We start from the raw sequence: 15,677 nt of genomic DNA, 5'->3' as shown, positions 1-15,677 counted from the left end.
CTGTGGACTGTTTGATCAACAAATACACTGTGAGAAACTGAAGAATCACTCTCTTTAATTTTGTTACTTGCTTGTTAATCAGTCTTGCTGTCTTTTTCAGTTTCAGCAGCCAGTAAACAGTAAAGCTGTTAATACTCATTTTGTATATGAATTAGTGGGACTATGTCAGTGACATAAATGATTGATGCAAACGAGCTGTGGGTGCTGGGAATATCAATGACAATTACAAGTGTTCATAAGGTCTAAACAGCATGATATCTGCCTATGAAGTAATTCTGAATCAGATTTCAATTAATAGAGGCTAAGTATGTATCCAGACAGTTCTGGAAAATAAAATAAATAGTAAAACATAACACAAATTTATAAGAGTGATGCTTCTGTAAATTTCACTTACGTGGTACAACATAAAAAAGACACCATAATTTTTAATGAAAATTAAATGTAAACACCTTGTAACCGATGCTTCCCTGTTATTTCTTGATCTTCAGCAACAGTTTCGAGAAGTGGCAGTGCAGAGTCTGTGCAGTAAGGTGATGAAAGTGGAACATCGGATCCACACAAAATATTTCCGCTGGCATCCAGTCGTGCATCTGAGGTTGGCGCAGAATGATTGGCTCTTGGGAGACTTCCATACCCTATAAAAACACAAGTTGTCATTATCAGCATCCATTTATTTCTGTAGTCTTCTCTTTTCACTTGAATATCACTGAAATAAAGACTATAGCATGTAATTAAAAGTAAATGTATCTGCCCTTATAAAATTATCATAATTATTTGATGTTCTCTTATAACCTTTTCAAAGTATTGTATATAAATCTTAATTCCTAATTTCCCTTGAACAAGCTAAAATCAAAGATTATCATCACTGTTTGTATTTCCTCCACCATTGTTTCCAGTTATTCCTCTTAGTCAGAATTTGGTATATACTGTTTCATTTCATTTGCCACATTCTCATTTTTTTTCCTGCCTATTTTTTGTAATATATTCTAAAGAAACAAACTTCCCCTAAGATTAAAAACCAGCTAACTGATTTCAGCACAGTGCTTCCCCATGGTACACTTTAAACCAATTGGCAGTTTACTTATGTTCCAACTATCGACTGCATTGGGCAATGGTTTAAGATCTGTAATGGAAAACAAATGCTAGATGCTACAGTCAAGTAAAGGTTTCCGCAGATCTCTAGATTGGTTTGGTTCGAACAATCAAGCACTTTATTAGGCAAGATCCTATTGGAATTGGTATACCCTCACTTTTGTACAACATTTGTTGGACTGTCCAGTTATAGGGGAATTTACAGTTCAATGTGAACCACTGCCCAACTTGGCAATTTTCACATATGCAATTCATGAAATAGACATGACAGTACACACTGAATATATATATTAAAAACAAAGATTCCAAGACTTACCAAGCGGGAAAGCGCCGGCAGACAGGCACATGAACAAAACACACAAACACACACACAGAATTACGAGCTTTCGCAACTGGCAGTTGCTTCGTCAGGAAAGAGGGAAGGAGAGGGAAAAATGTAAGGATGTGGGTTTTAAGGGAGAGGGTAAGGAGTCATTCCAATCCCGGGAGCGGAAAGACTTCCCTTAGGGGAAAAAAAGGACAGGTGTACACTCGCACACACACACACACATACCCATCCGCACATACACAGACACAAGCAGACATATTTAAAGGCAAAGAGTAAGGGCAGAGATGTCAGTCGAGGCGGAAGTACAGAGGCAAAGAAGTTGTTGAAAGACAGGTGAGGTATGAGCGGCGGCAACTTGAAATTAGCGGAGGTTGAGGCCTGGCGGACAAACTGTCCATTCGCATGAATGGACACAGGCAGACAGTGCTTGTTGGTAATGAGGATCACCCTGTGGCTAAACATGCCTTGATGCACGGCCAGCACATCTTGGCACAGTGTTACACTGTCCGAGTTATCTGGATACTTCCCACCAACACCAACCTATCCGAACTCCGGAGATGGGAACTCGCCCTTCAGTATATCCTCTCTTCTCGATATCTGCCAGGCCTCAACCTCCGCTAATTTCAAGTTGCCGCCGCTCATACCTCACCTGTCTTTCAACAACTTCTTTGCCTCTGTACTTCCGCCTCGACTGACATCTCTGCCCTTACTCTTTGCCTTTAAATATGTCTGCTTGTGTCTGTGTATGTGCGGATGGATATGTGTGTGTGTGTGTGTGTGTGTGTGTGTGTGTGTGTGTGTGTGTGTGTGTGTGTGTGCGAGTGTACACCTGTCCTTTTTTTCCCCTAAGGGAAGTCTTTCCGCTCCCGGGATTGGAATGACTCCTTACCCTCTCCCTTAAAACCCACATCCTTACATTTTTCCCTCTCCTTCCCTCTTTCCTGACGAAGCAACTGCCAGTTGCGAAAGCTCGTAATTCTGTGTGTGTGTTTGTGTGTTTTGTTCATGTGCCTGTCTGCCGGCGCTTTCCCGCTTGGTAAGTCTTGGAATCTTTGTTTTTAATATATTTTCCCCATGTGGAAGTTTCTTTCTGTTATATATATATATATATATATATATATATATATATATATATATATATATATATTGTAGCAGATGTGCTTACGGGACAAATAATTCACTGCCCACATTGTACATCTCACTAGAGAATAAGAGAGACTTTGGGGCATCTAGATACCCATTTTTCCTTCACTCCCTACATAATGGAAGAAGACAAAGTATTGTTAAGTACAAAGTACCTTTATCACGCACTTTACAGTACCTTAAAGAACATATATGTAGATGAAGTTAACAGCATTATGATGAAAAAATGGGATTTTTTACTAAGTCCTCTGTTTTGGTGAAGTGGGATCAATTCCAAAGATTACCATTTGAGTTTGGACATTTAACAGGATTTTTACTTCCCACATGAAAATATTTTTGATGGAATAAAACAACAATTTCCAATGTACTGTATTTTGCGGCGTATAAGACGCATTTTTCTCTTTGAAAAATTGCGTCTGAAATTCAGGTGTGTTTTATACTTGAGATTAATATAAAAATGTCCTGCATTGGATTTAAAATTCCCACTAGTCTTAAAAATGGTCATATGTTTGATACTGGAAACCTCTCTCTGGCTGGCAATATTTAATTCAATCAGCAGCAGTAGCACACTGATGTGACGAATGTGAGTTGAAGATATCCATAAGCTTGCTAACACTGTCTCCCTACCGCCCCGCCATCACAAAATGTGTAGCATATGAGTCTACATTGCCATTGAACTTGAATTGCATTGTTGGTAACAGTACAATGTTTTTGTTAGTAGATAGTTTTGTAATGGAAAACAAATGGTATTCATATGATGCAGGCTACAAATTGAAAATTTAATTTTAGTTTAGATATAAACGATTCGTTTGGTCATGGTAACGGGTGGTTTACCGTTGTCATTGTTCGTGGTGGTACAGGAGTACCAAGTGTTGGTGGACTTGAAAGTTTTGTAGACAGAGACGTTATTGCATGTCGCACTTACCATATTTCTGAATTAGCTAACAAGAATTTTGGTAAATCAGCATATGTTTCTCCGTGTTCTTTGTCATTATATACTCTTAACAGGAAGAAAATATCTGTAAACGAATCTGTATTTATTTGGGTTAAAGGCAAAGGTGTATGTGAATATGTAAAGTTTGTTGGTGATTGTACTGTATATTTTCATAAATAATTTTTTTTCTATAAATTGATCTGTAGCGTAGCTGAAAACCGGACATGGGTACATCTAGAACCGGGGGGCTCAAGGAGGCAACAGCTTGTCACGCCATAAAGGCGTCTGACGCAACTCGCCGACCAGCTTACGTAATCTTGGCAGCGCGCCTGGCTGGCGCACAGCGTACGCGGGCACCTAGTGTGGCTAGTGCCCGCGTACGGGATAACGCAGGCTACAAATTGAAAATAATAGCATATGCAGAAGAACATGGAAGCAGAAGAACTGAATAAAAAAATGAGGAAGACTAAATGTGCAAATAGAGGACTGAATGCAAAATGGATGAAACCAGAAGATTGTGTATCAAAATCGATTCAAGGACACCATCAACTGCTCATAAGCCAATGCTACAGTGAAACTTACTTAAGGCTTTAAGCATGGAGATGATTCGTGCTACAAGTTTATGAGGCATCATTGACTTAGGCTTAGGCTGCGAGGGGGGGGGGGGGGGTGTCACAAAATGCTACAACAGTATGAAGAGAAAATATTATCTTTTGATTGCTTTATTATTCAACATTGAAAGAAAAATCAGTGTGGAACTAAGCCAAGTAGCGAATATGGATGAAACTCCTCTGACATTTGATGTGCTGAGTAACAGAACTGCTGCCATGAAAGGTGCTAAAACTGGAACTATGAAAACAAGTGGACATAAAAAAATGCACTACACTATTGTCCTTTCATGTCGTACTGACAGTACTAAACTTAATCCAATGATCATTTTCAACTGCAGAACAATGCCAAAATCTTCTGAAACGCTGCCAAGTGTAGATGACAAGGGTTGGATGTATGAAGCTGGTATGAAATTATGGATTAACAGGTGTGGGAGAGAAGGAAGGGTACTTTATTGAACAAGAGTTCTCTTCTTGGGCTAGATAAGTTAAGCAGTCATTTAAAAAATTCTTTGAAAGAGAAATTAAGACAAGGAGATACAGAGCTTGCTTTTATTTTGCTAGGACTTACTTCACAATTGCAACCTCTTGATGTCTTGATAAATAAACCGTTTAAAGTGTATATGAGAGAGGAATGGAACAAATGGAGATGGATGAAACCCAACATGAATTTACACTGAAGGGAGCTTGAAAATGAGCTACAATCAAACAAATATCTCAGTAGATAAAATAATTATGGTCTAGAGTGAAAGAAGACATTATTGCTGAATCTTTGAAGAAGGGCAGCAGCATAAAGAAAGCTCTCGATGGCAGTGAAGACCGTCTTATATATGAAGGGGACAACAAAGAAGAGGAAGAAAGTTCAGATGACGAACTTCAGGGATTATTTTAAATGTCAGTTTGTTTTTATAAACTATGACTCTTTACTAGTCTGGCTTTGCAATATAACAATAAAAATGGTAAAAATATTATTTTTTTAAAAAAGTTACTTAAAATTGAGGTGAGTCTTACAGTTGGTAGTGTCTTACAATCCGTAAAATGTGATAATATTTACAAAATAGTTCCTTAAACTAAGAAAATTACACTTACTCAACCCCTTTTAACAAATTTAATATAAAGAAGATGGTATGTTTATATAACAAGTACTGACAGAAAGGAAAAAAGGTCAAGGGAGAAAAACAAAAAATACTATGGCAGATATATGTTGTTGCCTGATCACTATTGCTATCTTCACCATTAGAAGCAGCAGCAACAACAACAAAAAGAGTAACAGTCAGCTGACATCAGGTAGGATACAATTTTCTAGCTTTTTGCATGCTTTATGATAACCAGTGATAAGTGTTCCTGTTGCTGTTTAATGTTTCCAGTGTTCTCTACCAACCTTTCATTAGGACATCCTTTCAGTCCCTGCTTATCTCGTGTATTTCAGCAAATAACTTCCTTGGCCTATCTTCCATCCACTGACCTAGATGCAGGTCCCACCCTCCTCCCTTTCATTTCTCCTAGTAATTTACATTATCTGTCTCTCCATTGCTGACTGAGCAACCCTCAGTTTTTTTTAATGATTTACACATTAAATGTTTATCTCACTACTATAGGGGAGGGCAGGCTGCCAGAATGTGACCAAGCATTCCCTCCTTTGTACACCTGCATACTGAAGGGCAAGCAGGCAAGCCTTCACTACCCCTATCACATTACATCACGAGAAACAACTGTTCACAATTAAACCAATCTTCCACAGTGTATTGCCTTCTAACTCAGTGGTGATGAAATGTGCAGACTTAAACAAGCAGTGGTTTTTTCTGCAAAATGCATTAGCACTACACAGAATACAAATATTAGTTGCTAATTACACTAAAGCTAGAAACAGATGTGGCCGAATCTAAGTAAATCTCCGACCACATCTCTGCACTGCTAGACACAAAACTGACTCTTCGTCAGTTGTACCATTTTTCTGGGAAAACCACTTCTACCACCACAAGCAGTGATCACCCTTCAGTACATTCCCCATCATATTCTGTCCAATCCCCTTTATTATGTAAGCAGACAAAATAACTTTATTGTGTTAGTGTTTTTACAGTGGAGTTATTTGCGCTTTACTGAGTTGGTAACTTATTTACAGTTATTAAGCAAGTTTTTTGTTATACATCTGTACGTGAAATTTCCACACTCCTAAACATCCCTAGGTCTATTGTTTCCAATGTGATAGTGAAGTGGAAACATGAAGGGTTTCGTACAGCACAAAAGCGTGCAGGTCGACCTCGGCTATTGACTAACAGAGACCAACAACAGTTGAAGAGGGTCGTAATGTGTAATAGGCAAACATCTATCCAGACCATTACACAGGAATTCCAAACTGCATCAGGATCCATTGCAAGTACTATGACAGTTGGGTGCGTGGTGAGAAAACTTGGATTTCATGGTTGAGCAGCTGCTCATAAGCCTCGCATCATGCCGGTAAATGCCAAACGATACATCACTTGGTGCAAGGAGTGTAAACACTGGATGACTGAACAGTGGGAAAACATTGTGTGGAGTAACAAATCACAGTACACAATTTGGCAGTCAGATGGCAGGGTTTGAGTATGGAGAATGCCTGGTGAATGTCAAAACGAGCACCTGTTCATAATGCATGGCCTGTGGCAGAGTGGTTACAATACAGTAACATCCCTGTAATAGACTGGCCTGCACAGAGTCCTGAGCTGAATCCTACAGAACACCTTTGGGATGTTCTGGAACACTGACTTCGTGCTAGGCCTCACTGAAGGACATCGATACCTCTCCTCAGTGCAGCACTCCTTGAAGAATGGGCTGCCATTCCCCAGGAAACCTTCCAGCACCTGACTGAATGTATGCCTTTGAGAGTGGAAGCTGTCATCAAGGCTAAGGGTGGGCCAACACCGTATTGAATTCCATCATTACCGATGGAGGGCGCCACAAACTTGTAAGCCATTTTCAGCCAGGTGTCCAGTTACTTTTGATCGTATAGTGCATACTGACAGAATGTTACATCTGGCTAGGCCTTCAATGTAGCAGACAATCGGTAGCTCCAGATCTTGAGTTTCAAGCTAAGTTACACTGAATCCCAAACCAGCAAGTAAATTGGTCAAATTTCTTTTTGCAGCAGTAGGGGTATGGGGTATAGGTCTAAGTGACTTTTCAGTTTTCTTTTTTGCCTTCTTTTTCCCCACTAAAATGCAGTCCAAAAAGACATGCAGTATACAAGGTACCATCTTCTCAGCACCAGTACAAATGGTGGAAAAACTTAGAAGAATCCCACACCTAATTCATATTTTTCACTTGAAATGGGAAGCACATAAGAGTTTTTTGTTGGAAACAATGCAGTCTCCATATTCTTCTATCATTCTGCCCTTGACTCTTTTTATATGAAATATGGTTCCTGAAACTTGGTACAAATGCTGTGAACTGACAGTAGTCATTTCAGTCTCTGTAACACAATATCTTCTCCAATGATGCAGATTTTTACAATTTCTGAATGTCTTCTTTTCTCATTGTAGGTACTGAGCCTATAATCCTCTTTTAAAGACAGTTGTCATGATACTTTGCATCTGCAGTGTGTAGATCCTCAATTAGAACAGATATGTCTTGAGATCGGGTTCTCCCATTCATCCTTCCTCTCCTGTCCATGAACTGTAACTATACTGTTCTAATTGAATGAGTGATTCACCACAATTATGGGAGTTTTGTCTTCTGTTTATCAAGAAATTAGTAATCATCAGCTTTCACACAAAACAGGCAGTTCTGAAATCAAATTTCACTTTAGTTGAATGTAAATGTATTATACCATGTGACATTGAAAGGTGTTCCTCTGAAAGAGTTTGTCTTGTAAATCTTCTAATTGAGTCAGCTCTGGTGTACTCTTTTCTGCAAGATGCATGAACTCTGCCATATTTGTTTTGTTCCTGAAGCCTTCACTATTCCCATCTTTTCTCAGATAATGTGCACTTAGAAATCGATCCCTTTTCCCACCAACAGTATATAGGTCAATGACATTAATCAATTTTCTATAGGTAAGTACTTATATAAAAACTCAATAAATGAAATAAGTACTTGCATAGTAAACTGGAAATAAATCCGTTATATAAGCAAGAGCACAGTGATGTTATTTTATCTACTCACATAAGAAAACTGTATGGGAAATGCTGGTAAGGTATTGTCTGTCTCTAAATTGAAGTGTGCAGCATCTGTGGTGCAGGAAGTGGCCTTTTCTGGAAGAGTGGTACAACTGTCATACAACACAATTAAAAATCAATTTACCATCCAGCAGCACAGAGCAGTATCTGGAGATTTACATAGATTCTACTCATATGGTTTCCAGTCTTATTATTATTAGTAACTAATATCTGTATTTTGTGTAGTGTTGAAGCATTTTGTGGAAAGTTTGTTTGCACAGTGTGTAGCCACTGATTTATAAGATGTGCTATGAAAGGTTGGTTTAACTGTGAAACAGCCTACATTTGCTTATTGTGATTTAACTGGAACTCACCTGCCTGCTCTTCAGTTTGCACATGCACAGAGGGAAGTGCTTGACCACATTCTGGTGACCTGGCTTTTCCCACACTTCTTCCACTCTGCACCTCCACCTTCCCTTGATCCCTTGTCTTATCCACAGAACACAATTTATTCTTTAATATGGCTGTACCATACAAAGTCATAGTACACACATTTATATTTGATCTTAACTGACTTTAATTAATAATAAATTTAATTTAACATGATTAAAACATTATTTTTAATAATTGGATTTTTCATTTGCTTTCATCACACAACAGGTCAACTTTTTGTAGGAACTTTAATGTAGTTTAATTTTGCACTGGGCCATGTTTTTTGAGTTATTAAAGAAAAACAAATAAGTGACCTTCAGAGACCCCCCCCCCCCCCCCAAACAGAGACCCCCCCCCAAATGCCAGCCCCCCAATGGTCAGGATTTTATATGTTGTTCATGACACTCTCCACTACCAGTGTGCAAAAATTTGTGAGTACACCAGTTATTACCCCTACTTGACCATTTTCAGTGTTAACTGACGGGGATATTTCCAAAAATTGGTGATGAAGATTTATTCCATCAGCATGACTTAAATTGGCTGTTTCCTGGTTGAGTGTCAGCACAATTGTGTGTGTTAGCAACCTTGATTACAAAGGTAAGTATGCACCTTTTGTCTCTAATATTTGCTGGTATTTTTTGGCATTCAGTGTTGTACTGCTGGTATGAATACTGAAAGAAATTTTCATTGCCAGTATTAGTCAACAAGGGGAGGAGAAGTGGTGGCATAAACTTGCTTACCAGCTTGTGTATCAGTGTCCTCCTTGCACTTCCTCACAGTAGGAACAAGTGTCACTACTGATGGTTACCCATCTGTCAAATGGGGACTTAGCTTAACAGCTCATCTGGTGCAATTCAAAAGGTGTAGTCTGTGTTCCAGCAATGAATACTATCAAGATACACAGTTGAGACAAATCTTACATCAGTTATTTTGGCATACTGCATGAGCAGTCCCAAAAATGGGGCACATTTTTTTCTGACCTAATGACTAGGCAATCATACGGTATGCTGTTCTCAAAAAGAATTTTATTATTGCCGAAATATTGCACCAGAACAATACTTTAAGATTTATACCTAAGATTCATAATATCTTTATTCATAGTGTTAGGCATTGTTTCCAGTACTTTTGACATGATTACTGATCATGTACACATAAAAACATGGTTATTAATGGATTTGTGATTGTTAATTTAAGTGGTGGCCAGATATTCCTCCTGTCACCATCCCATTGCCTCCCTTACCTCCCAGGATGGAATATGTGTACCCCAACTGTCTGTGTGTAGAGTAATCGATATGAAAGTGAGTAAAATTTTTCAGAATGTTTGCAGATCTTGTAACAGCCCAGTATTCACCTAATGAGATGTAGAAAACACCTAAAAACCACATCCGGGCTGGCCAGTACACCATCCCTGACTGTTAATCCACAGAGTGGATTTTGATCTGGGACCAGCACACCTGCCATCCCAGGAGTGGCACTTGAACATGCACGGTACCAAATGTCGGTTTGATTATATATTTGTAAGTTTAAGTATTGGCATGTTAAAACTGAAACCAGACTAGGATTTGAAAGTTAAATTTTGTATTTTGTGAGCAGCAGCTCTACCATATAACACAAGCAAGCAGGATTCAAAGTTTCAGTCTGTCTTCTCAGTTCTGCATATCCAGAGGAACTATCACTCATGCGCGACTCAGTGAAAGGATGAGCTAAAGTCTGTATAGTAGTTAAGCTATTCTCCATCATATTGTTTCTCACAGGATGGTTTGTCCAGTAAGATATACAGGCAAATTTTTACTGTACCATGTACACTATACTTCAGAGTAAAAGGTTCTTTCTGTGTGATGTGTATGATATTTCATGTTATTTGTTTCTAAGCAATATTCTGACCACATATTACACTTTTGTCAGTTTTCTTTGACTATCTTCTTCTTCCACTGGCACTACATCCCAGGATGGGACTTGGCCTCCTCAATACGAGGTGCATTCAAGTTCTAAGGCCTCCGATTTTTTTTCTAATTAACTACTCACCCGAAATCGATGAAACTGGCGTTACTTCTCGACGTAATCGTCCGGCAGACATAAACATTTTTCACAATGCTGACGCCATGATTCCATGGCAGCAGTGAAGGCTTCTTTAGGACTCTGTTTTGATCACTGGAAAATTGCTGAGGCAATAGCAGCACGGCTGGTGAATGTGCGGCCACGGAGAGTGTCTTTCATTGTTGGAAAAAGCCAAAAGTCACTAGGAGCCAGGTCAGGTGAGTAGGGAGCAGGAGGAATCACTTCAAAGTTGTTATCATGAAGAAACTGTTGCATAACGTTAGCTTGATGTGCGGGTGTGTTGTATTGGTGAAACAGCACAAGCCTTTCCCGGACGTTTTTGTTGCAGTGCAGGAAGGAATTTGTTCTTCAAAACATTTTCGTAGGATGCACCTGTTACTGTAGTGCCCTTTGGAACACAATGGGTAAGGATTACACCCTCACTGTCCCAGAACATGGACCCCATCATTTTTTCAGCACTGGTGATTACCCGAAATTTTTTTGGTGGCGGTGAATCTGTGTGCTGCCATGGAGCTGACTGGCACTTTGTTCCTGGATTGAAAAATGGCATCCACATCTCATCCATTGTCACAACTGACGAAAAGAAAGTCCCATTCATGCTGTCATTGCGTGTCAAAATTGCTTGGCAACATGCCACACGGGCAGCCATGTGGTCGTCCGTCAGCATTCGTGGCACCCACCTGGATGACACTTTCCGCATTTTCAGGTCATCATGCAGCATTGTGTGCACAGAACCCACAGAAATGCCAACTCTGGAGGTGATCTGTTCACAGTCATTCAGCGATCCCCCAAAACAATTCTCTCCACTTTCTCAATCATGTCGTCAGACCGGCTTGTGCAAGCCCGAGGTTGTTTCGGTTTGTTGCCACATGATGTTCTGCCTTCATTAAACTGTCGCACCCACGAACGCACTTACGACACATCCATAACTCCATGTTGTCACACAATGTTCTGCCTTCATTAAACTGTCGCTCCCACAAACGCTCTTACGGCACATCCATAACTCCATCACCATGTCTCCTTCAACTGTCGATGAATTTCAATTGGTTTCACACCATGCAAATTGAGAAAACGAATGACTGCACGCTGTTCAAGTAAGGAAAACATTGCCATTTTAAGTATTTAAAACAGTTCTCATTCTCGCTGCTGGCAGTAAAATTCCATGTGCCGTACATTGCTGCCATCTCTGGGACGTATTGACAATGAACGCAGCCTCATTTTAAAACAATGCGCATGTTTCTATCTCTTTCCAGTCCAGGGAAAAAAAGTCGGAGGCCTTAGAACTTGCATGCACCTCGTAATTTTCTGCAATTCCCTTCTGGACTTTGCTGAAGACCTCCAGTTACAGCAACCAACTCAGGCAGCATCTTCTCCAACTTCACTCCATCTCAACCTTCATTGTCCTCTTGCTCATCTTCCTCCAGGTTCACTGCAGCTGGCTTTCCTTGCAGGATCTGTCTCATCAAGTCATACTACATGTCCAGCTCATCTCAGTCTGCACAACTTTATGAACTTGACCACATCATCCTCTTTATAGCAGTCATAAAGCTCATCATTCATTCACTTTTTTCAACTCCAATTTTCATACACAGATCCAAAAATTCTCCTCAATATACTTCTTTGTGTGATCTCAGTCTACATTCACTGTGCTTTGTAATCAACCATGTTTCTGAACCGTATGTATTAGGTGGATCAGCATTTTATAGTCAGCACTTAGTCTGTCATGACAGGAGCTTGTATTTAAAATGTCACAGCATTCCAAAATAACATCGATTAGAAGCACTTATGTGGGCCATAATTTCAACCGAAGTGCTGCCATTTGTTTCTATCTTTGTGCCCAGATAAGTGAAACATTCCACTCACTCAAAAGACATCCAACCAAGGGTAACTGTGGGCCACAAAGGTTGATTTGTACCATTATACATATACTTGGTCTTCCTGTCATTAATTTTCATGCCTATCTTCTCTGCCCTCAGTTTTAGAGTTGAGAAGGCACTTTATAGATATCTAAATGTTCTGCTCATTAGGTCCAAATCATCTGCATATCCCAACAGTTGTACAGACTTCAGTACCTCTTGTCTGGATACCCGATTCATGCACCACTTTTTTCAAATTCCAAATTGAAGAGTAGGCAGGAAAGTCCAATCCCTCATCTTAGCCCAGTTTGTGTGGGAAACAGTGGTGATAGCCTAGACTGCACTCACACAGCATACGGGGGCTGGCTTAGGGTAACCTCTGTCAAATGCACCAATTTCTTAGGCACCCAGAATTCCCACATTGCCTCATAAAGTTTAGCCTGATTTATTGTGTCATATCCAGATTTGAAATCAATGAAAAGGTGGGACAAATCAACATTAAATTCGCTGGTCTTTTCTACTATTTGCCACAGAGTAAATATCTGGTTCACAGTTGACTTTCCTGGTCTGAATCCACACTGATAGTTTCCAATAATTTTTTTGCTGTGGATGAGAGACTACTAAACAAGTCATTTGACAATACTTTATATGCAACATAGAAGTGTTATGCCTCAGTAGTTGTCATATTTAAATGTATCTCCCTTCTTGTGTATCAGACACACTATCCCTACATTCCATTCTTCTGGCAACTCTTCCTTTTCCCAGATATGGCACAAAATCTTGTATACCCTGCAATTTAACTCAGCTCCTCTGCCTTTCAATAGTTCTGGTGTTATATTATCAGTTCCTGGTAGTTTATTGTTCTTCAGTCAGGCTATTACTTTGTCTACTTCTCCTTGTAGGTGGATTAGGATCTCCTCAATAGGGGTGTCTGGAGCATCCAACAGTTCGCTAAAATATTCTACCCAACGTTCCACTATCTCTTGGTCATCAGTTAGTAATTCCCCATTTTTACTCTTACATATATATTAATATGTGACTTAAATGCTCTTCTTTCACTGTTAAGTTTTTGATAGAATTTTCTGACATAATTTTTGTATCGTATTTATTGACCCTGTTCTCTACAAAGCAGCTTATGCATAAGACATTGGACAAGTCAAGTTATAAGTATACAGCTGAAAGTCATTTCCAGGCATACTTATTTAAGGTTTCAATAATACACTGTATACATAAGTATTTATATAACACACTTAATAAATTTAATATTCTTCAATGGAGTAAAAGCAGTGATGCTGTAAATATGACTTAGAGATTTTTGAAAGATATTTATCTCAGTAAAAGCTTTTATGTTTTCAGGAAGTTTGTTATAAAGCATAACTCCCATGTGAAAAGTACCTTTTTGCCACAGAACTGTGCTGATTCGGATTATATTCAAGTTTCTGTTTTTTTCTGGTAAAGTGATCATGTATATCACAGTTTTTTTCAAACTGCACTGCAGCACTTACCTATTATATTTATTTAAAAAAATAAAAGGGTTTCCATAATGTATACACATGGTAGTGGAGGAACACCAGATTTCTTAAGCAGAGGATTACAAGATTCTTGAGGCTTGCACCCAAATAAGATTCTGATGGACATTTTTTTGTAGTTTAAAAGTACTATTACCTGTTTTAGAGTTTCCCCAGAAGGTGACCCCATATCTAAGATGAGAATGAAAGCAGGCATGATATGCATTCATTACTGTTTTCTCACTACAGCGTGATTTTAGTGAGTAAAGAAGGTAAAATGTTTTGCTCAGTTCTGCATTGAGATATTCATTATGCTTATTTCCATTTGACGTTGCTATGCAGCCAAAGTCCTAAAAATTTGGTTTCAGTACTGTTACCAACTAGTTTGTCATTGACAGAAACTGATGGGATAAACATGTCCTTGTTAGGACCATTGTGGAATTTTAATGTGATCATTCAGGGCCCAACTGCTAAGCTGTCTTGGTCATGTTTAGTGAGTGCTGTAACTGTTCATTGATGTCTCCTTTTAGCAGAACTTTAGTGTCATCTACAAATATGATTATTTTATCTGCATCAACATTTAAGTTTAGATCATTTATATACAGAAGGGGTCCCATTACTGATCCTTGGGGTACACCACATTTAATTTGTTAGTCAGATAAGCATTCGGATACAGTTTTTAGTTTAATATTTGTGTGCTTGATACACACTGTCTGCTTATGATTAGTCAGAAAGGAACTCATCCAGCTGTTGGACAGACCTCGAATACCGTATCTTACAAGTTTTGATGTTGTTGTTGTTGTGGTCTTCAGTCCTGAGACTGGTTTGATGCAGCACTCCATGCTAGTTTATCCTGTCCAAGCTTCTTGATCTCCCAGTACCTTTGCAGCTTACATCCTTCTAAATCTGCTTAGTGTATTCATCTCTTGGTCTCCCTCTTACGATTTTTACCCTCCACGCTGCCATCCAATACTAAACTGGTGATCCCTTGATGACTCAGAACATGTCCTACCAACCGATCCCTTCTTCTAGTCAAGTTGTGCCCCAAACTTCTCTTCTCCCCAATCCTATTCAATACTTCCTCATTAGTTATGTGATCTACCCATCTAATCTTCAGCATTCTTCTGTAGCACCACATTTCAAAAGCCTCTATTCTCATCTTGTCCAAACTATTTATTGTCCATGTTTCACTTCCATACATGGCTACACTCCCTACAAACACTTTCAGAAACGATCTATACTCGATGTTAAAAAATTTCTCTTCTTCAGAAATGATTTCATTGCCATTGCCAGTCTACATTTTATATCCTCTCTACTTCGACTATCAACAGTTATTTTGCTCCCCAAATAGCAAAACTCCTTTACTACTTTAAGTGTCTCATTTCCTAATCTAATTCCCTCAGCATCACCTGACTTATTTCGACTACAGTCCATTATCCTCGTTTTGTTTTTGTTGATGTTCATCTTATATCTTCTTTTCAAGACACTATCCATTCTGTTCAACTGCTCTTCCAAGTCCTTTGCTGTCTCTGACAGAATTACAATGTCATCGGCGAACCTCAAAGTTTTTATTTCTTCTCCATGG

General features: G+C 39.1%; 1 protein-coding gene across 3 annotated transcripts in view; it reads right to left on the bottom strand.

Annotated features, from left to right (window-relative positions):
• Nucleotides 1-15,677, bottom strand: part of LOC126272028 (FERM domain-containing protein 5) — a 1,188,777-nt gene that overhangs the window by 18,690 nt on the left and 1,154,410 nt on the right. For all 3 annotated transcript variants that reach the window (XM_049974531.1, XM_049974532.1, XM_049974533.1), the window contains exon 9: nt 450-635. In XM_049974531.1, coding sequence (XP_049830488.1) covers nt 450-635 — 186 coding nt within the window. The remainder of the gene's footprint in view (nt 1-449; nt 636-15,677) is intronic.

This window comes from Schistocerca gregaria, chromosome 5 (genome assembly GCF_023897955.1).
Source record: "Schistocerca gregaria isolate iqSchGreg1 chromosome 5, iqSchGreg1.2, whole genome shotgun sequence".
In the NCBI taxonomy this organism is placed as follows: Eukaryota; Metazoa; Arthropoda; class Insecta; order Orthoptera; family Acrididae; genus Schistocerca; species Schistocerca gregaria.
The sequence above is the reverse complement of the archived record's forward strand: the minus strand, read 5'-3'. Positions and strand labels throughout refer to the sequence as shown.